General features: G+C 40.2%; 1 protein-coding gene across 5 annotated transcripts in view; it reads left to right on the top strand.

Moving 5' to 3' along the window:
• Positions 1-3,355: 3,355 nt before the first annotated feature.
• The window catches only part of GRIA2 (glutamate ionotropic receptor AMPA type subunit 2), an 89,508-nt gene continuing 65,510 nt past the window's right edge, over positions 3,356-27,353 (top strand). For all 5 annotated transcript variants that reach the window (XR_011337361.1, XM_069855844.1, XM_069855843.1 and 2 more), the window contains exons 1-2: positions 3,356-3,723; positions 3,861-4,001. Coding sequence is in view for 4 of the 5 variants with exons in the window: in XM_069855844.1 (XP_069711945.1) it covers positions 3,636-3,723; positions 3,861-4,001 (229 nt within the window). In the remaining variant the exon portion in view is untranslated. The remainder of the gene's footprint in view (positions 3,724-3,860; positions 4,002-27,353) is intronic.

The following is a 27,353-nucleotide window of genomic DNA, read 5'->3' as shown; positions in this document are numbered from 1 at the left end:
AACTCACCACAAATAGTCTGTTCAGAACCCCCTGTTGTAATTGGTAAATAACTTCTTACTTGGGTCACTTTTATTTCACCTACTTGCTGTGATGTATTTTGTAGGTCTTTAACTTGAAATGTGCAGCAAGGACACTGTGATGACAGAAAATGAGTCCAGGACATACATCTGTTACAGGTAAGGTTAATAGTTGTTTGGATTTGGGATCCAAAATTAGTTTAACTTTTATCTGTGGTTTAGTATAAAGAATAACATAGCAATTTACTATCCAAACAGATAAAACATGCATCACCATGAATTATTCTTACTGTATCCGACAAAGGTCTTGATGTACATGTGGAACAGCACTGTTCTCTATGACACACAACAAAACCCCCAAACTCCAAACCAACCAACTAACCAAACAAAACATTTTAGAGATTTTAATCCTTTCCATAAGTACTAGTTCAAAAAGTGGGATTCTTCTAGATTTCATTATCACATTTTGCATAATCTTAATTATTTTTATATTTTATGCAGCTTCTATGTATATTGGTAAACGGGATTTTTTTTTAATTGTAAAATATTAAAATATAACCTTCAAACTGAGATCTTTGTTGCATTTTAACCTTCTTTGATATACATGAGGGTATTCTTCAGGCTTAAGTGAAAAAAGTGCATGTTTATGATGTATCTGTGCTCCTGTTAAGGATTGGCAATATTGCACTAAAGTATTTATTAAAAGTAAACTCCTGTATATCTCGTCATCCTGGGTGCAGTGAGGACTACCTGAAGGCAACCTTTCCTCTGTTATCTTAATCTATGGATTGTTATAGTGATGATGTTTGCTCCTTTCACAGCATTCAGTGGTGGGTTTTACTGTGGAACACAAATTCTGATTATTGGCAGGGACCAGGCTGGGGGAGAAAGCAAGGAAGGATTGTAGCGACTCTGCCATTCTACCCAAGTAATGTGACAGGGTCTATAAGCTCATGATGTTAAAGCTTGCTGTTTTTCAGGCTCATCTTGTTTTGTGGTAAGAGAGAGAGACAGTGACACAAGTACAGACAGAAGCAAATACAGAATTTCTTGATGAAATTACTCAAATGAAACCAAAGTCATTATGAATTAGTGACAGGTAAAGGGCCTTAAACAGCCTCTATTGCCTCTATATGTACCATATAATAGAATCATAGTGTGGGAACATTCTACAGAGAACAAGGCCTGGATACTGTGAGATTGTTTAATACTGAACAACTCTAACAAGGCCTTGAAACAGAGAGCCGAAAGATAAACAGGGGCCAGCTGGGAGGAATGCAGCAGCTAGTTCAGTGGGAACGAGTATCAGCTGAAAGAGAAACAATTGAAGAGAACTGTCAACATAGTTAATTTTAGTATAACTTGGTTTCTTAGCATATGCAGTAGTTTAGCCAATAATATGTTAGTAATAGCCTTATGGACAGCTACCTTTAACCAATAATACACTGTAGATACCCTCGTGGGCACCCAGATATGTAACCGAAAAGGGTTTATAAAGAAACAGCTAAGCTCAATAAAGTGAACATTCGCTGATCACATTGATCTTTGCGTTTTGATTCCATGCTCCCATCAACATCATAGAATCATAGAATCACCAGGTTGGAAGAGACCCACCGGATCATCGAGTCCAATCATTCCCACCAATCTCTAAACCATGCCCCTCAGTACCTCATCCACCCACACCTTAAACACCTCCAGGGAAGGCGAGTCTACCACCTCCCTGGGCAGACTGTTTCATTGCCTAATGACCCTTTCTGTGAAGAATTTTTTCCTTATGTCGAGCCTGAACCTCCCCTGGTGGAGCTTGAGGCCATTCCCTCTTGTCCTGTCTCCTGTCACTTGGGAGAAGAGGCCAGCTCCCTCCTCTCCACCACCTCCCTTCAGGTAGTTGTAGAGAGCAATGAGGTCTCTCCTCAGCCTCCTCTTCTCCAGGCTAAACAACCCCAGCTCTCTCAGTCACTCCTCGTAAGACTTGTTCTCCATCCCCTTCACCAGCTTTGTTGCTCTTCTCTGGACTCGCTCCAGAGCCTCAACATCCTTCTTGTGGTGAGGGGCCCAGAACCAAACACAGTATTCGAGGTGCGAATATATGTACTTATATTGGATGTCTGACACCTCGATGTCTTTCTTTGTCTCTGGAAAGGAGATTTAAGAGATTCTAATGTTATAAAAAAGGAAATGCAATACAAGATTAGTACCCTTTCCTACATTGATATTCCTCATCTTTATTGACAGCAACAAATATATGTAACAAAAAAAAAAAAAACCAGCAAATGACAATTTAATAGCAAATTCATGGTTACAGTCACAGTATTGCTACCCTGCTTCTTCAAGGTCTGTGTGCATGTCTGTGTGTGTGCTACATAGCAACAAACTTTGTGCCAAACTGAAAAACGTTAAATTTAGCTTGCAGTAAATAACATAGCTGGAACCCATCTTGGAAAAAACCTAACCAACACAAAAACTAAATGTCTGGATCGGTTTAAACCTTCTTGCATATAACCTCTTCTGGTTTGGGTACACAGTTAAAAATATGCTTTTCAGGTATACCTGGAAGGTGGCTACATCCAAATGTGATCCTCCTGAATTTAAAAATAAATAAACAATAAAAAATGATAAACAAGATTCTGAAAAAATATGTTTTCTTTTATTTTTTTCCTCCTCCCCTCCTTTCTGCTTTCCTTCCAACCTAACATCTTAACACCTCCGGCTGTCACAGAGGGAAAGAGGTGTGTGGCTGATCCGTGCCTCGGCTTTTTATACAGAATCATAGAGCGGTTTGGGTTGGAAGGGACCTTAAAGACCATCTAATTCCGAGGGACTCTGCAGGCAGGCGGCGGCGGGCGCAACCCAGCGCGTTCTCCCGAGGGGAGGCGTTGGGGCTGACTTCGGGCACGCTCCCTCGGGGCGTGGAATGGAGCACCTGAAGGTGTTAATGGAGCACCTGGAGGTGTTCGTGTTCCGCGGGGGCAGCGGGAGCGGGGCCCGGGGGGAGCCGCCGGAGGGGTATGGGGGGGGAGCGCTCATCGGCCGCGGCGCTGTCCGCGGTGCTGAAGGCTGGCGGCGGCGCTGACCGCGGCCGCGCGCGCCAAGGGGCGGGGCGGGGCGGTGACTCGGGGAGCGCGGGGCGGGAGAGGCGCGCTCCCGGCAGCCCGTCCTCTCGCGCAGGCGCGCCCCCGCCCCGCCGGGCTGCGCGGTCCCGAGCGCTGGGTGCGAAGGGAGCGAGCGCGTGCGAAGGGCAGGGCCAGGCGGCGGCGGGCGCGCTCCGGCAGCAGCGGCGGCGCCGCCAGCGGCACGCGGGCGTCCTCCTTCTCTTCCCTCTCCCTCCCCCCCCCCGCCCCGTCCCTCCCCGCCTCCTTATTCCAGGAGCCGGAACGAGGACCGGAGCGGCGCATCTCCCTCTCCGTCTCTCTCTCAATCTCCGTCCCTCTCGCAGCGGCAGCGCGGGCTACGGCTGCTCCGGCCCCCGCCGCCCGCCCGGGGCAGATCTTCGCGTCTTCCCCGCCGCGGTCGGATCGCGGAGGATCTAACTGGGCGACGAGCGCGCTCCGCCGAGGAGGAGGAAGAAGGAAAGGGGCTGTTTCCGCGGCTTTGTGGATGCTCTACTTTTCCTGGAAATGCAAAAGATTATGCATATTTCTGTCTTCCTGGCTCCCGCGTTGTGGGCGCTGATCTGGGGGGTCCGTTCGAACAGCATACAGATCGGTAGGTGCGGGCATCGCCGTCGCGCCCATCCCCGTCCCCTCCGCGCTCCCACGCGGCCGGGGTCGCTCCCGCAGCGCCCCCCCCCCCCCGCCAAATCCTCCGCCCTGACGCGCGTGTGTGTGTGTGATTCCCTGCAGGGGGGCTGTTCCCGAGGGGCGCCGATCAGGAGTACAGCGCCTTTCGGGTAGGGATGGTTCAGTTTTCCACCTCGGAGTTCAGGCTGACTCCCCACATCGACAACCTGGAGGTGGCCAACAGCTTCGCCGTCACCAACGCCTGTGAGTACGGGTGGGAAGGGAAGCGGCGGGGGGGAACACGGACGGCGACGAGGAGCGACCGCCGCCCGGGGGGAACGAGGCGCGGGCCCCCGCGCACCCCCCCCCTCCCAGCCCCCGGGGTTTAAAATGGCCCCGTACGGCGGCTCCCCCCGCGCGTTACGTAAGGCTGCGCGGGGGGCTCTGTCTGAGCGTTAAGCGGCGCGGGTAGGGCCGGGACCACCCACCCCGGCACGGCGCGTGGTGGGGGGGGAGCGGAGGCGATCAGCCATTTTCCGCCGCGCGGACGCTGCGGGCTCTTCCATCTCGCCCCCCCCCCCCGCATCTCCGTTCGAGTGGAGCCGGCCCCCCCTCGGCTCTGCCGTGGCTCCGCCCTCCGGAGGGGCGGGGCCCGTCACGCGCGCGTGCGGCGGCGCGCGCGGCACGTGGGGCGCCGTCGTCCGGCCGCGAAGGCGGCTGGCGGCAGCGCTGGGTCCTGGCGCCCGCCGCTCCGGAGCCGCTCCCGGTCCGCTGCCCCGCGGTCTGGGCCCGCCCGCCTTGAGGGGCTGGCGGCACCGCCTGTGAGGGCGATGGGAGCAGGGCTGCTGTGCCCGAGGCGGTGAGGGGCGCCCACCTTCCCCATGAGCCTGGTTCCAGTGACAGCGGAGGCCCTGCAGTGGCGCGGCCAGCAAGGAGCCTTCTGTGCTGCACTGACAGCTCACGCTGAGGTGCAGCTCGCTGGCTGCTCAGTGCCATGTCCCTCCGGAGTGTTTTCCCAGCCCTCCTGGGGATGAGCCATAAGGGACACTGTGTGTGGAGGTCAGCTGGTAGTGAGAGCAGTTTGCCACCATTGACAACCTTTGTAGGTTTTTTTTTGTTCCCTGGTTAGCCACGTTGTGGTCAGTGCGGTGGTGCTGAGGCGGGGCAGCGCGCAGAGGCGCTGTGAGAGGTGGTCCGAGAGCTCAGTCCCAAGAGCTCTCAGTGGCATGTGCGAGGGCAGGTGGTTCTGGCACACACAGCCGAAGTCAGAGATCAGAGAATGTAATCAGTCATAGGACGGCTGTTCTGCTAATCTTTGTAAACTGTTTAGAGACTTCTTGCTTTCTTGGGCAATGAGGGCTTGCAGCAACCAGGACTGCTCCTGGTTAGTATTTGCAGTATATATTACTGGGACTGTTGGTGAAGTTAGGGGTTGTGTAACGGTCTACATAGCATTCTGAAAAAATACGACTGATCTTTTTGTGTTTCTCAGTTCTCTGAAGTCAACAAAATACTGAAAATAACTTGCCTAAAACGCCTAGATTTTTTTGTTGTTTTTTTTTTATACTAGTACTAGGGACAAGTATAGACACCTGGTCTTTGTGGAAGTAAATGATTCATATTGCTCCTGTCCTATCAAGATTTTTGTCTGTGTCCATGTGCGTGCATAAGCCTTGTGTTCTTGAGCTTACCTGTCTTCCTTGGAGAGCTCTTAAAATACTCAGATGGCATGTAGTCTGTAAATTGCAAATTGCAGTGATGGAGTCTGAGACTTCCAGCAGAAGGCAGATTCTACACATGCTTTGGGTTCCCCTATCTCTGAACCTTGTCCAAAGCTTCCATTTTGAAACAGTTGGAAAAGCACCAAATTAAGACATGAACATGTACTTGCCTTTCGTCACCTCTGTCGTCACTGATGGTTTAGTCAAGTTATGTTGTGAATTAGATTTAATTGACTAGTAAAGCCTATGCTAAAAATATCTATAGTATTTCCTTGATTGCCTTTCAAGAAAGGTTTGCTTGGAGAACAAGAAGTTCCGAAGACATATATTTGCCATATAAGAAGCAGAATTTAGCAGTTGATTGCTGAGCACTGCATGCGCAAATGGTTAAGGAGGATCCATCTTTTTTTGTCCTCTTTATGCTTGTTCTTATTTGAAATATTGAAAATTCTGCAGGATTGGAGTTTTTGGGTTGTTTTTTTTTCAGAATAGTGTGCAAAGAGCCTGTGTCCGAAACCAGCACTGTCAACAGTTAAATAACACAAATGTGAAAAAAGGTTACAGAAATATAGGGTAGTATGAAACTGTAATTGCTTCGGTATTTACCCAGGTGTTCCACTTTGACAAGGTGATTTTCCTTCACAGAAACATAATGCAGGCTTATGCTGTAATAGAAGTTATGACCTTTTCTGCCCTAAGAATAATAAATAATTTTTCTGAAATTGACAGCTGAAATATTTCACCTTTTGATTGAGAAACCCCAAGTCAGGCTTGTCTCGGGCTGCAGAAGGTTAGGATGATGGTGTGGGAGATGTAGCCGTGCGACCCAGGGGGTTGGCAGCTTGCAGCCCCATTGACACGGTTTGCCTGCCGCCCTCCTGCCCCTCAGTAATCAGAGGGACACTAGGGTGCGCCATTCCATCCACTTTGGAAACAAACAAACGGAAAGCCCACTGTAAAACTATTTAAAGGAATCTTCACACTTATTGTCAGTACTTGCTCAGAGTTCGTTGATGGAGCAAACATTTTTTAAGATTAATGAGCTGTGCTGCTGATACTACTTCTAAATAAGGTTCCTAAGCTTCCAGAAAAAGAGGAGACAGTGATCATGTGCTACTGAGGGAGGAAGAATGTAAGACTACTCAGTCATTTAAAGGTGACCAGAAGATGGATGTAGCTGAGGAGGAAGGGAGATTCTGTGAGTAGATAGCCTTAATTCAGTGTAATTTGTCCTTAACAAATAGTCACCTCGGGTTGCTGGACTGTGCAAGTGTTGTGCAAAGATGTGTTGACAGGTTGTCAGGAGTAGCTGTTGGAATCTAATTGCATTTTTGGCACCTCAAAGTTGGTGTCACTGGGAAGCTCACTGGTTTTGATTGAGAGAGGGTGCAGCAGTTCTTCAGATTGATGGCATAATTAAGAGGAATGTTTAGTGTCATGACTGCTGTTAATTCTTTCAGGAGAAATGGGCTAGACTGAGACCTCTTTGAGTATTAGCGATTCAGAGCATTACAGTCTAGGTGGTAATGGCAAACGTTAATAGAGATGTTCACTGTTAAGAGAATCTCTGGTTTTTAAGACCTGTGGCAGAGGTGTGGCACCACAGGTAATTCATAGGGCGAAGTTGGAAGGTATGCGAACCACTGGACTATATAGGACAATAATGTCCTTCAGCACAGTGTAATTGAGTCCAGTCTAAATGGAAAAGTGGTAACCATCAGCGACATCAAATTTTTTCTTCAGAACAAAAGGAAACTGGTGGAGATTAAATCATTTTCTCTTAAATCTACCAATCCAAACAGGGATAGTTGTATTATGTACTCATGTATTTTTGCACTGAAAGGATATTGGAGTCACCTAAAGAGACATTTCCTATGGAGTCCTGTAAAACCTTCATAACTGCAACCGGTTTTCCATATAGTAGTTTCACCACAAAGGTAATATATGCATTATCTTGGATGTTTAATCCTGCTGGCTCAATAGCCAGTGTTGAGCTTTTCTGTTTTAAATCAAGTCTTACAGCTCTGCAGGGATCACTGCACCATGACATTATGACAAGGGGATGCTGATTCATGCATAAACCTTAGATCCTTTCATTGTATCTTCAACCAGCAGCTTTGAAAACCTATGAATATCTAGAATGTTGCAACTTCGGAGTCATGGCAAAGGTTTTCCCAGCCGTTTTGGAATATAATACTATAGACTGCATTCTTAAAGAAATAACATTCATCATACTGCTCCAAAGTGATTAAAGAAAATGCAAAAAAAAAAAAAAAAATCTTGTAGTGGTAGAGATGGGGGAAATTCAGATGTGTTTATTTGAATTAAAATTATTGTGGTCCAAGCCTAAATATATTTCACAATAAATTATTAGAACTGATTTTAAAGGAAAAGAGGAGTTTATTAAACCTATTATGTTTCAGTTCATTCATATTCCTGGTTCTTCTCATTTCTTTTTCAGTATAAAATATTTCCCAGGCTCAGTGAGCAGATGTGAAATAGGTTCTGTACCTCCTTGTAATTAAAACAGAGAGGATCAGATGGGTTTCTGTAGTAAAATGATACGATAAAACCAGGATGTAGCCTACAAAAGGAGCACTGGTGCTTTTGCTGCTCTCAGAACATTTCTCAAAATTGAGCTCAGTAGCAAACTTCAAACATTCTTCTGCTCCTGAGAGTTATTCCTAAAGAAACCCGGGGTATTTATTGTGTGACAATGCTGTCCCTGCTGTGTATCTTTGCTCCTGGCTCACAGAGCAGTTTCCCACAGCCATGATCCAGAATGTGGTTAGATACAAATACGACAGTGTTCACTTGGCTACTTGACTTCTCAAATTTTTATTACATGATTATTGCATTAATTTTGTCCGTATATCTGAAATAAAAAAATACTGTGCAGTTTTGAATGCAGCATGAATATATTTTAGTCTTATAAACCTTAAAGAGATTTGTATTTAGTAGCAGTTTTCGAGTAGCTTAGCAATCAAGCCCTAAATATACCAATCAAGCTCTTAAATCAACCAATATTATGTCAATCACTTCAATATATTCATATGTTTATATATGCTTTTATTTTTATTTAATATATGAAAGTGTAATAACTCTTTCCTATTTAATCTAATGAAATTTTAATTTGCACTGACTTTGCACGAAGCTGGGGATGTACTTAACTCCTTACATACATAAGACTTACTGTACTATCCAGTGTGTGTTACAGACCTTAGACCAAGGGCCGTTACATTAAGTGTTACTGTTATTGCAAATTTCTTTAGTTCTTTTATCAACCTTCTCATGATTAAAATACTTTTGAGAATTAAGGCATATTTAACAGATAAATAATTCCTTTTGAACAGTTGGTAATTACTAATGAAGTATTTAATAACTGGGGACATGTTATTAGGTTGAAAATATATTAAACAGGTAAAGACTATTCTATTAGCATTATGTCAAAAATTAAGATAATCAGCATAATTAATTTAGAAGGCATCTTCTGTGAACATGTGATTAAATCGTAGAAGTGTACTTGCTCAAGAAAAATAGTATTTTAAATAAATATTTATCTAATATGCACTGATAGGACTAATTTTTAAGAAGCTAAAAAGAGGAAGTAATCCACAGTAAACATAAATGTGTGTATATATATGTGTGTTTATGCACACATGTGTATATAAATGTACATACATATGTACTTATATAGTGAACATAGTTTATTTTGAATGAATACATAAATAAAAACCAGGACAATGGTTAAAGACTACAATCTGTTTTATGAAGAGTGTTGTCTCAGAGCTCTTACAAGTAAGATAATTTATCACTTTAGGTCAATATTCTCACCCCTGTAAATTGAGTGCATGGATTACTAATTTGTTTTATATTGAAGGTTCATGCCCATATTCTGGAACCAACATCACTGCAACTCAGGTGAAGGATTGTCAGGTCAAACTGAAAATAACACTGAAAAGTTACCTGAATAGGTAATAAAATCAGTTGTATATATCATACTCTCAATATATGTATATGTGAATGGGCTTATCATATGACAATTAACTGGAACTTTAATTTCTGAAATGAACAAGATTTTTTCATTATTTTGTAACTGATCATTGCATTTATCAGAACATGAATACAGTGTTACCTGCTTTTAGAAGACTGTGGACAAAGGTTTAATTTGTTTTGCGATCTAGATTTCTGAAAAGGTGTAGGGCAAATGGCTGAAAGTTTTTATACAAAATATATAGGTTTGTGGAACATTGTTATTAATTTGTCGTGAAACATTAAAGTTTTCTTTAATGAGTGCATAAAAAAATCTCCATTGACTGCATGTTTAACCTTGTTAAAACTAAAAAAGAACTTTCATTTAAATGATAAGGTCCTTGCAATAATGATTTTTTTACAGATAAAAAATAAGGAGTGAATAAAGGCATCAGACAAATATAGGGAATGCATATCATAAGCTAGATCAACAGTAAGGCGTAGAAGCAGGTTTTAAATAACTACATGTTGATCAAATGCATATTGCACCTTCTAAAATGAATGACTGTGCTTAAAGTACTGCTCTTGCATGTATTTGCATGGAGTTATGGACTGGTATAGATGTCTTTTGAAATATTATTTACTTTTCTTTATCTATTTGTATCTATACCCACCATAGAGCAATCTGTTAGGTAATGTGGAGATTTTCTCATCGTCTGTGCAGAGAAAACTGCTTTCAGAGTTCATGTCAGCAACAGGGCTGGAGAGCTCAACAGAACAGTTTTGCAACTGCATTGCAGCCTGGAGAAAGGATTTGTTTAATTTTCTTTGGCTTTCTGTCTTTTATGAATGTATTTGGTGATTGCATGACTCTGGTTGATAGCCATAAAATGAAAAGGGTAATGTGGTTTACCATCCCATGTAATGTAGATCTAAAATACTCAAGTGTGTTGAATTTCTTTATATGTGTGTAAACTATCTCAGAATGTCTGAAAATGTATGCTAATGAAATAGGCTGTACAGCTCTGGGGCGGTCAGTCATTTATTCAATACTATTGTAAGTCTTTGAATTTGAAGATGTTAAGGGTTAGCTTGCCCAAAATGTTTCTCCCTGATACTAGTTATGAGTTGGTTTTGACAAAATGTCTCCCAAGCCAAAATGCTGGGCTGGTTTTTCTTGGCTTTGTTATCCCCTATATCAATGTAGCAAATTCTATAATGCTTTGATAGCAGAGACTCAGAAGGGATTCTTGGTGTAAATGGGAGATCCTGCAAGCAGCAAAACTTTGCTGTGTGATTGTGTCTGTTGCATAAGCACTGCTGTTGGGGAGTTTATTCCAAGTGTAGTATTTGAAAAGCAGGGTAGATAATTGGCAAGGGTGGTGCATACCAAGCTCATACTTACATAAGCTACAGCAATGTTACTTAGGGCAGAAGCAAGACAGAGCCACACCAGTGTTACAGTTCAGAGAATCATCTAGGCTTTAACCCTGTTGTTTCATATCTTGTCCGTGTCTGACAGGAATCCTGAACTTAACCCTCTGTCTGTCACTTTCCAGTTGAATGCTCTTAGTGCCGAGCCATTTTTGTCTTGATATCAATCTCCCTCTCTTGCCTGTCACTCTTCTTCATTCTTCCTACCTAGATGAATTTTTGATGAAAAAAATCACAGTAATCTTACTTTCATCCTGGTGCTGGAAGGGGGGAAAGTAACTTTAAGGTTTTTGGGAGCAGGAAGGCAATTTCTTGCCCTTAGTTATTATGATAAAGCATGGGGGCAGGGAAATCACAAGTTCAGAAAATTCAGTTATCTTAATTTCAGTAACTGTGCAATTAGCGGTAATTGGCCAGATTTATACACAGCTTTAGACTTTTGAAGACATTTTAAATGGACACCTGGAAACATTATGATTTTGTTATATTTAAAGACTAGATGTATTTGAGGCATCAGGAAATAGGTGAAAATACGAGACACTATACTTTATAAATTGCGCTGTAAGTGTGGTTTTAATTTCAATCACAGCTTTACGTCTGCCCCATTTTAAGATGCTTTTGTTTGATGAGAGTGTATCATGGTGAAATTCTGAAAAGTTACGACTGAAAAGTCATTCATTCCTTTTACTGACTAATCAGATTAGTTCATGTATTCAGCAATCTGATCCCGTTGTCTGGGACTCCAGAGTAATAAGGCCAAACTATTTTTGCTCAGTCAAATAAATGGTCAAGCTTCTGCTGATGGTAGTAGGAACAAAAACAGATCCAGAATTCTTATTTCTTTTTCTTCATGTGTGTCAAAAACTGATTTAGTTTTGGAAAGAGGCAGGGATTAAACAATTCCTAAGAAGTCCTAAAATGATTGAGCATCTATTGAAGCTAAAGAATATTGTTTCCAAATTTTGCAGTACATGTTCCTGTATGACACCAAATTTCAGTTGAGTAATTTTTTAATTTGGGTATTTTTTTAAAATACTGCGCATGTTTCTTAAGTGCTTTTTCAAGAGTCAGTATGGAAACGTTAGAAAAATTGTGAGACCATTTCAATTTAGTATAAATACGTAAATAGAACTCTTAGCTAAGAAAGCAAAGGTTTGGTCTGCTCTTATATAGATGAAGAGGAAAAACTTAATGCTTGTTCCTTTCCTGTGTTTGGATTTTATCATGGATGTCACTCTTTGGAAAATTTTTGTATAAATTTGAAATTTTAATTTCTTCTTAACACCTTCCTCACTTGTAGGAAGAAGTGTTTTGGCTTGGCTTTATAAAACTCAATAGTGAACTTGTACTATAGAAATAAGCAAGCATCTTTGAGCTGCAAGTACTGAATTTTTAGCAATTGAAACACTCAATTTTTCTTTGAACTTATGTCTTCTATTTTTGATAAAAAGAGGATATATTCTTGAATGTCTCAATTTTTGGAGGCACTTTAAATTCACACGTGATTATAGACCTGAAGACCTAGTTTGTGATACTCATGCTATTCTGTGTGACCGCAAGGTGCAGCTCCAGAAAATGTGAGTGTCATGCAAGTCCTGTAGCACATCTGGCAGGCTATGGGGATGCTTCAGATACTCCAGTATCTAAAATAGTGCTTAGTACATCTACTTAGTAACTTGAATAATTTCTGGAGTTTCATGAGAAAGGAGTGTGTCTGTAAACACCAAACAACTCTTAGGAACTCTGACGTTTATTTGGCTAAGTATTGTTGCAGTTAGTTGGTGTTTGTAGTGGAAAGCTTGGACCTTGTTAAGTCATGACTTAGTCACTCCAGGAAATACATACTTTCAAGAGTGCTATACACCTATTCCAGCATGTTGAAGAGCCTCCAGAATTATTAGGAATCTGCCTTTCCTGTTAACTTTGTCCTTCTGGACATGCAAAAAATGGTTCACTTTAGAATTTTTGTTTTCCTTTCTGTTTGGAACTATTTGTGGCTTCACTTTGGACCAGTGGTTCAATATTGCAACTCACAGCATTTTTCTGGTATGCAGAATTGTAGTTTCCTGAGCCTATGTTTCTGGCTTCATCCTGCAGTCCAGGAACTTGCAGTGGTCAATTATTGCAGTATTTTGTTGTTGCATGATATCTTAAGGTGTATATGTTGCAGCACATAGAAGCCATTTTCCAACTAAATACCAACTGCCTTAAAAAACACGTGTGTTATGAAACAAGTGCATGTGGTGTATTTCCTCACTTCATACAGGTGATATATTTCAACAATGTAGATCTGATTTTGAATTTTTTTCTCTCATGTTCTTATAGTACCTAAGCCACAAACGAGTGTTGCTATTACTGGGTTATTAAAAAGACTGTGAAAGTAATTCTGCTGATTATTTAATTGTGAGACATCCATGAGTCTGTAGCAAGAAACCTGTGTCTTTAAAATTGTCTTATTTACAAAGTGTCATTTGAAACTTGTAGAGGAAGCTGGCCTTGTTTGCAGGAAGATGGTTAACCTAACCATATCACTACAGATTGCTTACCAACTGTGAGCCTAGTTTTGTGCACTGCAATTTAACTATCTTGGCTTTCAGTCTATTTTTTTTTATTTTTTATTCTTTGTTAAGAAAAATTCTGGTTTTCTGCTCTAGGTTTCCTTTTCCTCTTTTCATCTCTGCCAACCAGCTGAGTATACCAAAAGTATCTCTTTTAGGAACCCTCGTCCATTTCATTAGAATTGTTTTCTGCTTCCCGGTTTAAGAACACCTTACTCAGTGACTGGTTATTGTTGGGTTTTTTTATGATGCACATCTGTTGGGTGATAGTGACATTAGTAGTGGATGTAAAGTGGTTCTTTTTGTTTGCTTGTTTGGTTGGTTTTCTGAATACTTTCTGTTTTAGAACTCAGGAGAACTCATCTCATTCCATAACAGCTTCCTAAATGTGTATGACAGTCCAAAGGAGAGACTGTATGACTTGACAAGCAAGGAAGAGGTATACCTCACTGTGACTATGGTGTAAGAAAGTTTTGAGGGGAAAAAAAGTCTCATGGAATTCAGATCTGCCCTATGCATCCTTACAGACTTCTAGTCCGGAGGTCAGATGTGTACATTGCAGCTTATGTTCCTTCTGATATTTCTGGGAATTCCGCATTCTGTAATACTTGATGGCTTTATATACTTGCTGCGAGTCCTTTGTAGCTGTGGTGACATCTCCAATTCTCTTCCATAAAGTAAGCCACTACAGGCCAGTCCCCAGAGTGGAGCAACTACATCAGTGGACAAGGGAAGAGCTGTGGATGTCATCTCTCTGGACTTCTGTAAGGCCTTTGACATGGTCTGCCACATCATCCTTCTCTGTAAATTGGAGAGAGATGCATTTGATGGATAGAGCGTTCGGGATGAGGAATTTGTTGGATGGTCACATCCAAAGGGTCAACGGCTCGGTGTCCGCATAGAGCTCAGTGACAAATGGTATCTTTCAGTGGTCTGTATTGAGACCGTTACTGTTTAATATCCTCATCAGTGACACAGACAGCAAAATCAAATGTACCCTCACCAAGTCTGCAGATGACATGAAGCCGAGTGGTACAGTTTGCATGCCTGAAGGACAGGATGCTATCCAGAGGGACCTGGACAAGCTCAAGAAGTGGGCCTGTTTGAAACTCCTGAGGTTCAACAAGACTAGTGCAAGGTTCTGCATCTGGGTGTGGCCAACCCCTGGTAACAGTACAGGCTGGGAATGGAAGTATTAAGAGCAGCCCTGTGAAGAAGGACTTGGGGGTACTGCTGGATGACAAGCTGGACATGAGATGGCATGCATTTGAAGCCCAGAAGCCCAACCATATCCTGGGCTTCATCAAAAGCAGTGGAGCCAGCAGGTCAATGGAGGTGATTCTGCCCCTCTGTCCTGCTGTGGTGAGACCCTACTGTAAGCATTGTGTTCAGCTTTGGAATCCTCAGCACAGTAAAGATGTGGACCTGTTAGAGTGGATCCACATGAATGCCAAAAAAATTTTCAGAGGAATGGCGCACCTCTCCTGTGAAGAAAGGCTGAGTTGGGCTTGCTCAGCCTAGAGAAGAAAAGGCTCCAGGGAGACCTTATAGCAGCTTTCCAGTACATAAAGGGGCCTACAAGAAAGCTGAGGAAGGGCTCTTTATTGGGTATTGTAGTGATAGGACAAGGGGTAATAGTTTTAAGCTGAAAGAGGGGAGATTTAGACTAGATATAATGAAGAATTTTTTTACACTGAGGATGGTGAAACGCTGAATGAAACAAGTTGCCCAGAGAGGTGGTAGATGCCCTATCCCTAGAAACATTCAAGGTTAGGTTGAATGGGGCTCTGAGAAACCTGATGTAGTTGAAGGAGGGTTGGACTAGATGACCTTTAAAGGTCCCTTCCAACCTAAACTGTTCTGTGATTTGGAAAACTATGGTACATAACACTGACGTGTACAAACTGGGAACTTTAAATAGAGTCCAGGAATGGAACGAGGCTGGAGGCATCTGTGTTAACCCAAACTGAGGGAGAATTAGGTGTCTAACAGTGAAATTTTGCAACAGTTAACACTTAATGGAAAAGACATTAAGTCAGCCCAAATGACAGAAAGCTGCTATTTAGAAGCTTCTAACTGAAACTGTCAAACTAAAACTGTTCTTCTCCCTTCTTGGGTGACTGACCACAGCTCTGAGGCCAAGGAAGTGTGATAGTGGCCAGAAGCTACTTTCTTAAATTTAATGGGTTTAAATGCTCTGGTTTTGTGGTGCTCTGGATACTTGGCAGATCTTTCACCTTTTGGTTGGAATAGCCCAATGGTATAGAAGAAGTGAGAGAGTCTGAGCTCCCAGAGGAGCCGACTTTCTGCCTTATGTTTGTGGAATGCAATTAGGACCAGGTGAGAAGGATTTTTTATATATATGTATATATAAAAATAGAAGCAGTTGTATGGTCAGATCTCCTTTTCTCTTGACTGTATTAGCCTTGAGGTTTTATATTAGATTGAAGTTCTTCATTTTACCTTGTACTAGTAGACCTTCCTTTTCTGAACCTCATATTGTAACAGAAAATGTGTCTTTTGACCTCCCTTAGGAGGGATTGAGTGTGTTTTTCGAACGAGTTACTTATTTTCCTGGAATTACAGTTTGTATTCTGTGCTGTATATTTTAGGTGCAAAAGTCAATGCTATTTGTATTTTAAGCTGCATTGTCAATGGGCGACATGGTATTTGTTCTTCTCATGGGTCTAGTCACTTCATTGTTCCTAGGTTAAGTTCAGGGTAGGGGGTGTCAACTGTAGAGTTCTCTGTTATGTTTAATTCTGGCTATGCTGATAGAGATTTCTCCTTGTTTAGCTGATATGGCAGCGATGTTCATGGACACAAGTTAAAAGGCACTACATTTAAAGATTAGGATACTGCTGACAGGATGTTTTCTATGAAGGATGCTCAACCTTCGATGTGCTTTTCATGATCTGCCAGGCAATGTGTTTCATCCGAAGTACTTGCTGAAGGACCTGTTTGGAAAATGATAAAAGGAATTATTTTTAGGAATATTTTCCTTTCGGTCATCAGATAAAATTATCTTGTTTATTTCTGTATAATTTTTATGTAGTGAATATTTAATTCATATGCTCCATTTCTATGAAGGGGAAAGTAGGAGATGGTAATAAAACACTCAGAGAGTTTTGTCCACTTTTTTTGGATTTCTGAGAAGTTCCATTTAGGCTAAAGTGCATAAGGAAAGTATTCCTATCGCCTTTTGCAGATACATAATATGTGCTTTATGCTATGCAGATTTTTTTATTTCCTGTGTAGAAACAGGAAGCAAAATTTCAAGGAAAAGCAAACCTAGAAACAAATAGAACATCTTTTTGAGATCTAGATTATTCATAGATAGCATGAGAAGTGAACAATTTAAACCTGGAAGTCAGAATAACAGCATGAATAAATGTAGTGATATGCAGTTGAACAGCAAAAGAGCACATTGAGTAAACAGCCTTATTCTGGTGTGCCTATACCTTTATATAGGCAATGAAAAAACAGTGATCACAAAATTATGTGCGGCCCTCAGGAATAGGCTTACTAGATTTCCCTTCAAATTCTCTATTCAGTTGATGTAACTCACTGATTCAGGGCTGAATCCTGAAAGGTCCAGGATACTTAGCATGCCAGCAACACTTATCTGGAACTGCAAAAGCCCAGGAGAGCTGTGATTCACAGGATTTGTGCCAGCCTTCCCCACGCATTTGACTGCAGTTCATCCCGTTTAGCTCATAATTATTAAAAACAAAATGCACAGAAAATGTTTGGAGTTTTAAATTAAGAATAAATATTACAGAGAGTTCACACACAACTGAATTAAATGGTGAGTTTTCTATTATTAAATTACTACAACTGATGGCAAGTAGAGGCTGCAGGTAGGTCCACACTACCATTCTTTCTTTTTTTTTGTCTGGATTTCCTTGCCACACAGAATGATGTTTCTGAAGGGACAGTCAATGTTGTGTCACAAATGTTGTGTCACAAATGTTGTGTCACAAATGTTGTGTCACAAATGTTGTGTCACAAATGTTGTGTCACAAATGTTGTGTCGCAAATGTCAGCAAGAACTCTCGCCCAGACCATAGGTGCAGCATAGGGAACCTGGTCTTCTGTTGACAGATCATCACAGTGGAGTGGAACACAAGGTCCTTACTAAAATCAAGTCACTTGCTTAAATAGCAGTACTTCCAGCTCTTAATGATTAATTTGTAATATGCTACCTGACTGGACTAAATAGATTGTAATCAGTAAAAAAAAAAAATCGAGAAGTGCTGGCAATTTTCAAGATGGAAATTCCTTTGAATTATTGCTTGTTCTTCAGCACAAATACTGTTCTGGAGATTATTTCAAAACATGTCTTAATCAAGAGAAATACTGTTAAACAGAACAGGCTAGAGTGAATGTCTGCATACGCACCTCTCTCTGTCTTTAAAATTATTCCATCTTAGATTTGTTATCTTTGGATCTTGAACTAAACGTGTCCTCTCACAGTGACTGTCTTGGGACTTTTCTTTTTCAGAAATGGTTACTGTTAATCGCATCTCGTTCTAATTCATTGTAAGCTGTAGTTTCATTTTTAAAAGGAATCATTTCCATTAAACCATCAGCATTGTGGTTGACTTTTCTAATAAAATGGCAGGTAGCAGTTACCGACTCCTCTAAAAATGTAGCACCTTGATTGTACTTCTTAAAATATTTAAAAGTCTTTTCATAAGCTCTTTGACAACAGGTGTGCTAGTTAGCTGCAACCGATGTCCATATGTGGTTTAGGGAAACGCAGGCCAAGCCCTGTTTGCAGTAGGCGATCTGGAGTTGGCCACCTTATTTTTAAGGGAAGAATGATAATCTGGCTGGATTCAAATTGCCTAGCCAAGGGCAGTGAAGATTGAGAGTATGTAGGGGCTCATCTTGTTTGCTGTTATCACTATTGTATTCGCTTTTTTGGGACATTGGGGATTTGCCTAGCATATCGTAGGTGACTTCAGATCCTCCTTCCTGCTTTATCTCCTGCTCCTGCATATCCCCCTTCAAAAATGGGTGATAAGTCAGAAGTACATTGTGGGCAGGAGTGAATGAGGGCGTGCGGCTGGAGTGCATCACTTTGGAACTTTTCTTTGCGTAGCAAAGTGAGAGGGGACAGCCTTGTCAACATGACAAAATTAAGGACAGATTTGAGTTCATACCAGCGTTCCAGATTTCCTGTCGTCCACTCCAGGAATTATGAGTACAGAGAGCTGTCAGAAGTGTCTCTTAACCGTTCTCGTTGTATGTCTTGGCCTTTGCTCTGGAATACTTGATAATAGGAAGCAATATGCTCATATATGTGTGCAGTAATGAAGAAGATGAATCTTTTTGTACAAAAGAAGATACTTTCAAAACACAAAGCAAATTTAAATTGTTTATTTTTACATTTAACGTAGAAAGAAATCTCCAGAGAAAGACTTACCATTGCTTTCTTAGTAACATACTAAAATCTTTTTTCTGGTTGCATATCTTGTGTTATCATGTTGCGTTAGTTCTCAGTTTTAATAATTTCTAAATAAATCTACTAACATGAAGAGGAAAAAGAAGGAAGTTGCTATGCTATTGACAAAAGACCGTACGCTTTTCTGACAAAAGATTCTGAATGTACCATGATATATCCTTCAGGGAAAACAGGGTGCAGTCTTTCCTGCGCTTTTCTGGAATTCTTATTAACTTCTGGCAATGCATCACAGTGGCATTACAAACCTCAGAGTGTGTTTAAGATGCTCATGCTGCCAACTTCAATCCTTGTGTAAGTTATAGACATGATACTATTTCTGGGAGAAAAATACATTGCTATTTTAAGAGCAGTCTTCTGTGTTCACTTTGCTGTGTTTGACTTACGTAGCATTAACAGAAGTGAAATATTTGATATAAGAAATTGATTATTTTACTGGGTCTAATTTAGTCCTGAATGTGAACAGCAGTGTTTGCATTATTGTGGAGTTCTGTTTTAACTGTCAGTGGTGTGTAATACTAGTCTGACATTTGATGTTGCCCCTCAAGAAGAAATGTAAATTGGACTGAAGAGTGGCTTTTTTGATATCAAGTTAAGGGCTTTCTGGTATCAGCCGGTCCTTCATTTACAATAACATTTGGTGGGTTTCAAGGCCTTGCAATTCTCTGAATTTCTCCCCCTTTTTTCTTTCCGAACGGTAGGCCAGTTTCCCACTAGGCTTTAAAAATGAACTGGTTTTGAAGTGGACTTGTCTTCAGGCCTCAGCAGTTCTAGGGGACATTGGTGTTTTTTTGTATGTGTGGTTTTTTGAGGTGTTTTTTTTTGTGGATATTTTTCGTTCATAATTATTTAGTGAAAGACTTGGTTCACCTTATGCTCAAGTTGAACAGAGCGTATATGCTGTTGAATAAAATGCATGGTCTAAATATTAATCCTTAGGGAAGAACAATGGAAAGGGAAACACTTCTGCCAGTCAGTTTGCAGCATAGCATGAAGCAGTCAATTACCAAGGGGAAGATCCTGGTTTTGAACACGCACCATTATAAATCATATATATATTATGTATATAATCATCTCGTAAATCACATCATTACAGCTCACACCATTGTAAGTCAGTTGCAGTCCGATTGTGAATCAGTGCTTTTTGTGAAGCCCGGGCATTCATTTCAGATTATTTAAATTTCCTCAAGGGTATTGCACAGTAGTGACAAGGGAGTGCTGAAGATGACGAGAGGCAGTAGTAGCACTTCAGCTATTGCATTTAGACTGGTCTGCGTCTGTCAGTAGTTTTGAGGGATTTGAACTGCATAGCCTTTATATCAATTACTTTTAAATCAGACTGCTATACTGTATGGGATTGCTAATTTGAGACAACTTGGTTTAATGTTCCAAAATCCTGTAAGTACTTCTGTATTTATAAGCAGGTATTAAGAGCGATTGCTGTACATTTAGTAACTATGCAAACAGTTTCATAGTAGCACCCTTCAGCAACTGTAAATAAGAACGAGTTTGTACTGCAGAGCATTGTCTGCATTTATTTGCATTACATTCATGTCTGGATATCCCTGGAGGTATTGCAGAGTTATTATATTAGACATTTTACAGCTGTATAAGTGCCAATCCTTGGCCCAAAAAGCTCAGAACTGAAGTGTACAAGGGAGACAAAAGAGCTTTCTTTCTTCTTTTAACTGCAGTGCAAAAGAAGGGTGGAAAGAGATTAAATTATTTACTCAAGGTCATAATGAATGTCTGCAGGAGAGCTGGAAATGAGTCTAGATTTCTTAAGAGCTGGTGAGAATGCAAGAATTCGATTTGACAGAAAATTTTGTTGTTTTGACATTAGTTTCCTTTTTAATAAGTGAAGGAAAACAATCCATCGGAAGTTCCTTCTGGGTAAGGAAAAAAGAGGGAGGAAGTTGAAGAGGAGAAGAAAGACATAGGAAGAGAAAATAAGTAGCCAGGAGAGAGGAAGAGAGGTGGAGGAGAGAGAAAGAAGTATGCCAGAGCATTTGTATGAAAGGGGGGAAATCAAGGTCACCTTTTGCCTCTGCATGATTCAGGTACTTGAAATGATGTATTGTTTTAAATAAGCACCAATCACAGAACACTTGCGCTTTCCCTTGTCACTTTTCTTTATGTTTGTGGCTGAAAGTTCTATTTTGGACCTTAGGAATTCTCTTTTGGGATGAGAGGGAAGAAGGAAATGGGGAAAAGATCAATTTCAACAAAAAGTTACAGTTGATAGAAAATGAATGGGTTACCAAAATGTTTCTGACTAACATAATTTTTCAATCCCCACTCTTTTGGAGAAGAGTCACACTCAGGTGCACAAAAACCAGAGAACCTGTTTTTCCTGGCATGTATGTTTTGGAGTAAGCATGAATATCAATATTTTCTTTTAAAAATAGTATTTCTAAATTCCATTTAATAGTGATTTTCCAGGTGGTGATATGAAAAGGGCTTTGCATTGGTAACTTGTAACCACTGTGATTCACTTGTAACCACCATAATTCAGACAAAAGTAAAATTAAGAATATTGCAGAAATAAATCTTAATTATAGACCTTTCCTGGCTATGGAATACAGATCTTCCAAGGCATGAGTTACAGCGTAAGATGTATGAAGATCTGTGACATGCTTATCCCATACTTGCCAGCTGAAATGTAAAACTTTATTTTGCAGTCATAAAATTTCAGGTGGATTTTGTAGGTATTATTCCAATATTGTCATCAGGTATGTCTAGCAGGAAAGAACAAGTGAATTAAATGTGTTTTGTATCATTAAAAAATCTTACCCTGAAGGGCTTGTGCAGAATCGTGTTTTGTACAAGGCAAAGCCTCTTCTCTTTCACAAGTGACCCTCTTTTGGTGTTGTTGTGCATTGTGGGAGGAATTTTTTTGAAGGCTTCCTACCACATTTTACGTTACCTAAATATCCTGCATCCTCATGACTGCTCATTATTCTCACTGAAAATACAGAATTGAGACCTTTAGTTTCATGCAATATTTTATGGAAAGCAGTATTGAATGAGAAAGGCAGGTATGAAATCCTGCTTATCTCTGGTCTGAAGGTATTATTTCTGTTTTTTATGCCAGCTGTAAATATAAAATACTTTATACAGAGATGGTAGATGATCTCCATCAGAGTGGTAAAATACCTTCTAACAGACAGTATATGTCTGAATATGGAGATAACTGTCTGGAAAAATTAATCATGATTTAATAAACTAACAGCCTCCTAAATTTCAAAAGGATAAGACCTGTTGGTTTGCATAGAAGTGAATCATAGAATGGTTTGGGTTGAAAGGGACCTTCAAAGATGATCTAACCCAACCCTCGTGAATGAAGTGAAAGAAGACCTTCTAGTTTTAGGAGCTCAAAACTGTTCTTTTCTGCTAACCAATACTGCTTTTGTTTAGACTGAATTCTGTTTCAATCACATGCTGTTTATATGTAACAAGATTGTGAGTCATTTTAATAGTGACTCATATTTTAATGATAGAGTTACTACTTCTTTTGTGATGAATGGGAATTGTACTTTATCATGCTTTTCTTCTTGACATCAATAGCTTTAATAATTTCGTGGTTGTACTGGGGGCTGTACATCAGTTATGAATATGAGGGAATCAGTGTTGGTGGGGATGTTGCAAGTAGCAAAATTGGCAGTTCTGGTTCCATTTCTTATTGTCTGGGAAGAACTCAGATTATTTTTTGGTATTTTCACAGAGTTCTCCTGTAGACTTCTGATTAGGTTAGGAATAGACCTTGAGTGACCCAGGAGAAAGCTAGACCATGTAAATTTTATCATAATAACCCTGATTAATGAGTGTAAAGGAGAAAGTTTCGCAGTTTAGCTGGTTCCTTTGTCAGCATATCCTCAGTAGCAGAGGGAAACATTCTCAAGTTTGTTACTTCAGTTACTACATTATGCTTGCTCTCAAAGAAGGTACGATTACTGCACTAAATGGCACACTGAGTATTCTTGCAATTTGTTGCTATTTTGTATTACTGGTGTTTGTAACAGAAAATTTGATTAAATTATGTCCTAGGGGAAACGGAATAGTCTTTCATCAGTAGAATGTAGGCTTTTGACTGTGATGGTCTTCAATGACCAGGAACTTAAAAATAGGATAACTGTTAGATAGCAAGCAGAAGCAAAGCTAAAATGCATCTTGATGAGGAACTGGTGTGAATCCAGTGTTATGCAATGAAGTGTATATTGAAAAGCGTGTTACAGAACCGGGCTTTCTACCCAAGGAGCTTTGCCTCTCTTTTTTTCATGGTTTGTGGATGGGTGCTACTATTCCCTTTTGTCCTTGACTGTAATTCTGGGGGTGAGGGGAAAGGCAGTATTTTGTCTTAAATATTTGCTTTTGGTATGCACTAGAACACCAATAGTTAAGATTATAGTCTGCTTGTTATTGAAACCAAAGTTTTGCGTCCTCTGTAAAAACTACTTGAAAACTGATTTGACAGTGTAGTGATCACGAGACATTTATTATACAAAAATAGAACTCATTTGATCAGCAGTATTTTAAAATATTACTTCCAGAGAATAAGTGGTTGTGTAAAGAGGAGTGTAATGAGTCGGGGTTCATATGAGATTCATGTTTCTGGGATGATCCTGATGTCATACAGTATCTAATGATTAGATTAAAATGAAATTTAACTTATTCATATGTAATAATGATGCTGAGAATAGTAGGTTTCTGTGCATTGAGAGACAGAGGAAAAGAAATACTTACCAGTCTATAGAGAAATGATGGGCTAAGATGGGAGAGTACAAATTCAAGCTGTTTTTTCTTGCTAATTCAAGTTCCATTTTTAAACTCAATGAACCCAATATTAAACCTCCACCAATAATAATACTGTTCTCGGGAAATTAATTTTTACTTCCTCCTCTCTAAAAAGAAGCTAATTAAAAAGTTTCACAGACAGATCAGCCTGTAAAACAGAAAAGAGATATGAAAAAGACCAATCCTATCCTCTTGGTATTACTATTTGTAATTGAGCTTGAATTAAATGTGTCAAATCTGTGTTCTTGGATGTCACAAGAATTATAGGTGCTTTTATTTCTAAACGTCCCTCCTAAAGGCAGGAATATATTCCAAACAATCTTGACCCAGTGGTCAGAATTCACCTTGTGATTGTGACATGTCAAAGAGGAGCAGAAGGTTGCAACTGTTAAATTACTTTAATCAGATGTCTAAATAAATGGTCATTGATTTCTTCTAGGTTTAAACAGATCAGTTGCCTGTGTCTTCCAGAACATTTGCAGAGATTTTCCTTGATATTCTCTTTAATCTTTTCCCCATTAGTTCAGCCTCTGCTCTCAATCCTTGTCTTACAGTTTGAAGTAAGTCGTTTGCCTCAAGTCTCATTTGTTCTGTTTTTCTCCTAGTTTACTTTCAGATGCAAGCAGGTACTTTGTAATATTAAGTACACATCTCCATAGCTTTCTTCTCTTTTTATTTGGTCTGTCTAGCAAATAGAGTGACTGAACATCTCGGATAGGAATTTCTCTTCAGAATATATTTCACTTTAAGGTCATACATTTGTATCTCTTAACATCACGTACAGAAGTCTTGGCACTGAAGAAGCTAATGGTTTGCCAAGAAGATGATCAGTAGAAATATTGCAGTGCTGCCATGTGCATACTAATGGAATGTCAGACAATGGATGTTTCTATTTTTGGTCTAAGTATAATGTTGCTGCATTGATGCTAGTTTTTTTAGTGTATGTATCACTGGAGCTTATAATTACACTTCGCCGGGACCTTCTTATGAGGCAATTTGATAATATTTCCTTACTGTCATTGTAATATTTTAGTTTGGCTTAAAGGATGATGCAGGCTTTACATTTTGGAAAACCTTGTTGGGAACACTATTCAAGATTAGTCATCACTTCCCTTCTCCTTTTCCCTAGTTTGTACTTTCTGTAGACTCATTGCAAATTTCTGCTAATGCAAATAAAACTCTTGACAGAAAGTTTAGCATTTCTTAGGCTACTTAACAGGGTTGATGCTTTTAGCTGCTTTCCTCTTTCACACAGCTTGCATCTGACCTAATGGCCTCTTTTTTTTGCCAGTAGCCTCCTCCAAAGTGATCTACATTTTACCATGGTTTCGTAAAAGCTGGCATACGTTGCCAACTCACAACTTGTGAGTTGGGATTTAAAGGACTTCAGGTTCCTTTCCAAGACTGCCATGCACTAGACTGTCATTAACAATGACTTCATCTTCTGTAGCTCCTTTAAGGTTTTTGGGCGTGGTTTTTTGTGTGTAGGCAATATACACAAAAGCACTGAATTCACTGCAAGCCGTGTCTTCCCAAAGGACCATTAAAAAAGAATGTTTTTCTCCTGTGATGGACCTGCCAATATTTGGATTGAGCATTTAGTACCTTATGTTTGCTTATTACAAGGGATCTGATCACATCTGGATAGGCTTTCCTAAAATACCCTTTTGCTTATAATTCTATTCTGAGTACACGTATGATTTATTTTGTTTTTTTTAACTGAAACCACTCAGCTAAACCACTCAACAATCCCCCCATTTTTATTAAAATGAGTCTGAAATGTGCCATACATAAAAGATCGTTCTCTGTTAAAGATTATATGCTTAATTTTAGGAACGGTGGTTCACTATTGTCATTATATTTGTAAACAGAGTTGATTTTCCAATTATACATACTCCAGGTCTTGAAACATAAGGGAAGTCTTTCCTTTGTGTCTTCTGTTACAAAAGTCAGCCCTAGTAGGACTAATGTTAATTTTAATGATTTCCAAGGTATTAGTCCCTCTGTTTGTTTTATTGTTGTTTAAAAATCTAGAAAAACATTCTGCTTTTCTTGTACTCTTGTTGCGCCATCCTCTTATGTGAGTGCCCTACTTAATCTGATAGCGTGGCTCGCCTAGGTGATGCTGGCCTCATGATGCATACTAGTCTTCTGTATTGTAAAGCAAAGACTCTACTTCCTCGTGCTTGGGATCATTATCAAATAGCGCGAGTTCTGCACAGTTTTGGATTATTGTGAAGGCTAGTTGCCAAGGAGCTTAACCATTCGAGGAGCAAAGAATCGTAGGGCTATACGACTTCTGGTGCTGAAGGTGAAAGTGGTTGAGGTCATGTCACATTAAAGGGAGACAGAAAAGCAGTGTATGGACTAGAGTTGAAGAACACCTCTGAGAACAGCAGCTTGTCAACAATGATGCAGCATTATTTCTACCTATAGTATAGAAAGAGAAAGGGGACACCTTCAATAGTTAAGCTCTTTGGCATGAGAAGAAAACAGGGAATGTGCAATGAAGTCCTCTAACTGGATGGATTAGTTTTCCAGTGATGATTTTGCAGTTATTCTTTCTTAGCTTTGCCTTTACCGTTCACAGAAATTACTTTTTTTCCTGTTGCTTGCTTCATCTGCCTCCCTTTTTCCATTTGCAGTTAATGAGTTTGCCTTTCTTTCCTGACTTCTCATTTACTAACAGAAAGTTGTATTACCTCACTTACTGTTGTCGTAAACATCCTTATACTGTGGAATGAGAAAAGTATGTCTAATGGTACTAAAAAAAAATAAATCTAGAAATCTGTACAGTCTGCTGTGAGAACTCTAGGGCACAAATCTTCTTTGATCTACGCTATGCTGTATTGCTTTTACTTTTAGTCCACTAATTAATATGACTGTTTGGCCTTTATTGCAGCCTTTTGAAAGCAAGTCTAATCTTTCAGCTAAAATATCTTGGCTTGTCGTGAAGTCTTTATTCTTTTCTACAGAATAGGAGTGTCTGCAGGAGAGTTATACTGTCATAATCAAAAGAGTGCCATTAATTCTGATACAGTTAGTGCTGGTAATGGCTCTATAAATACAGGCTCCTAGATTCCCCTGATCTCCCCCCCCGCCCCTTCAAAGATAGCCATTGTTTTAAAGTACTGGAAAGGTGATATTTTTTTTTTAAATACCTCTTTGTGAAATGTTATTGAGGGCTTAAACGTAAAATCCCTGTAAAAGATATTGCTGATAGTGTGCAGTAGCTGCAGATGCCCAGCTTAGCATCCATTAATGATAATGTGTAGGTTAAAAACTTTTATTTTTCAGTGTTTCAAACTCTGATATTTTCTATGCAGACACACTCAACAAAAATTAGGGTGGTTTAGCTAGCATCATGAAGTTAACGCACATTTTAAAACCTCCAAAGAAGGGCATGCTCTGGTGAACTAAAACCCTTACATTTCTGTATGTTAGTACCTAAATAAAATGTTACTTTACTTTATGTTATTCAGTGTTACAGCTTTCATGCTTAGTTTCTGCAGTGGATATGAGACTTGTTTGTGATTGGTGTTAAGTGTCTACTAGGAAACGCTTGTGAGTCAAAGGTCTGGTCCTGCTCTGGAAGGAGAGTGACTTAAATGAGATTTTTGCAGTCATCTCTATTGTCCTTGATTTTGTATAAAATTAGTAGGAAGGTTTT

Source organism: Phaenicophaeus curvirostris, chromosome 4 (genome assembly GCF_032191515.1).
Source record: "Phaenicophaeus curvirostris isolate KB17595 chromosome 4, BPBGC_Pcur_1.0, whole genome shotgun sequence".
In the NCBI taxonomy this organism is placed as follows: Eukaryota; Metazoa; Chordata; class Aves; order Cuculiformes; family Cuculidae; genus Phaenicophaeus; species Phaenicophaeus curvirostris.
This window is presented reverse-complemented; position numbering and strand designations above follow the sequence as displayed.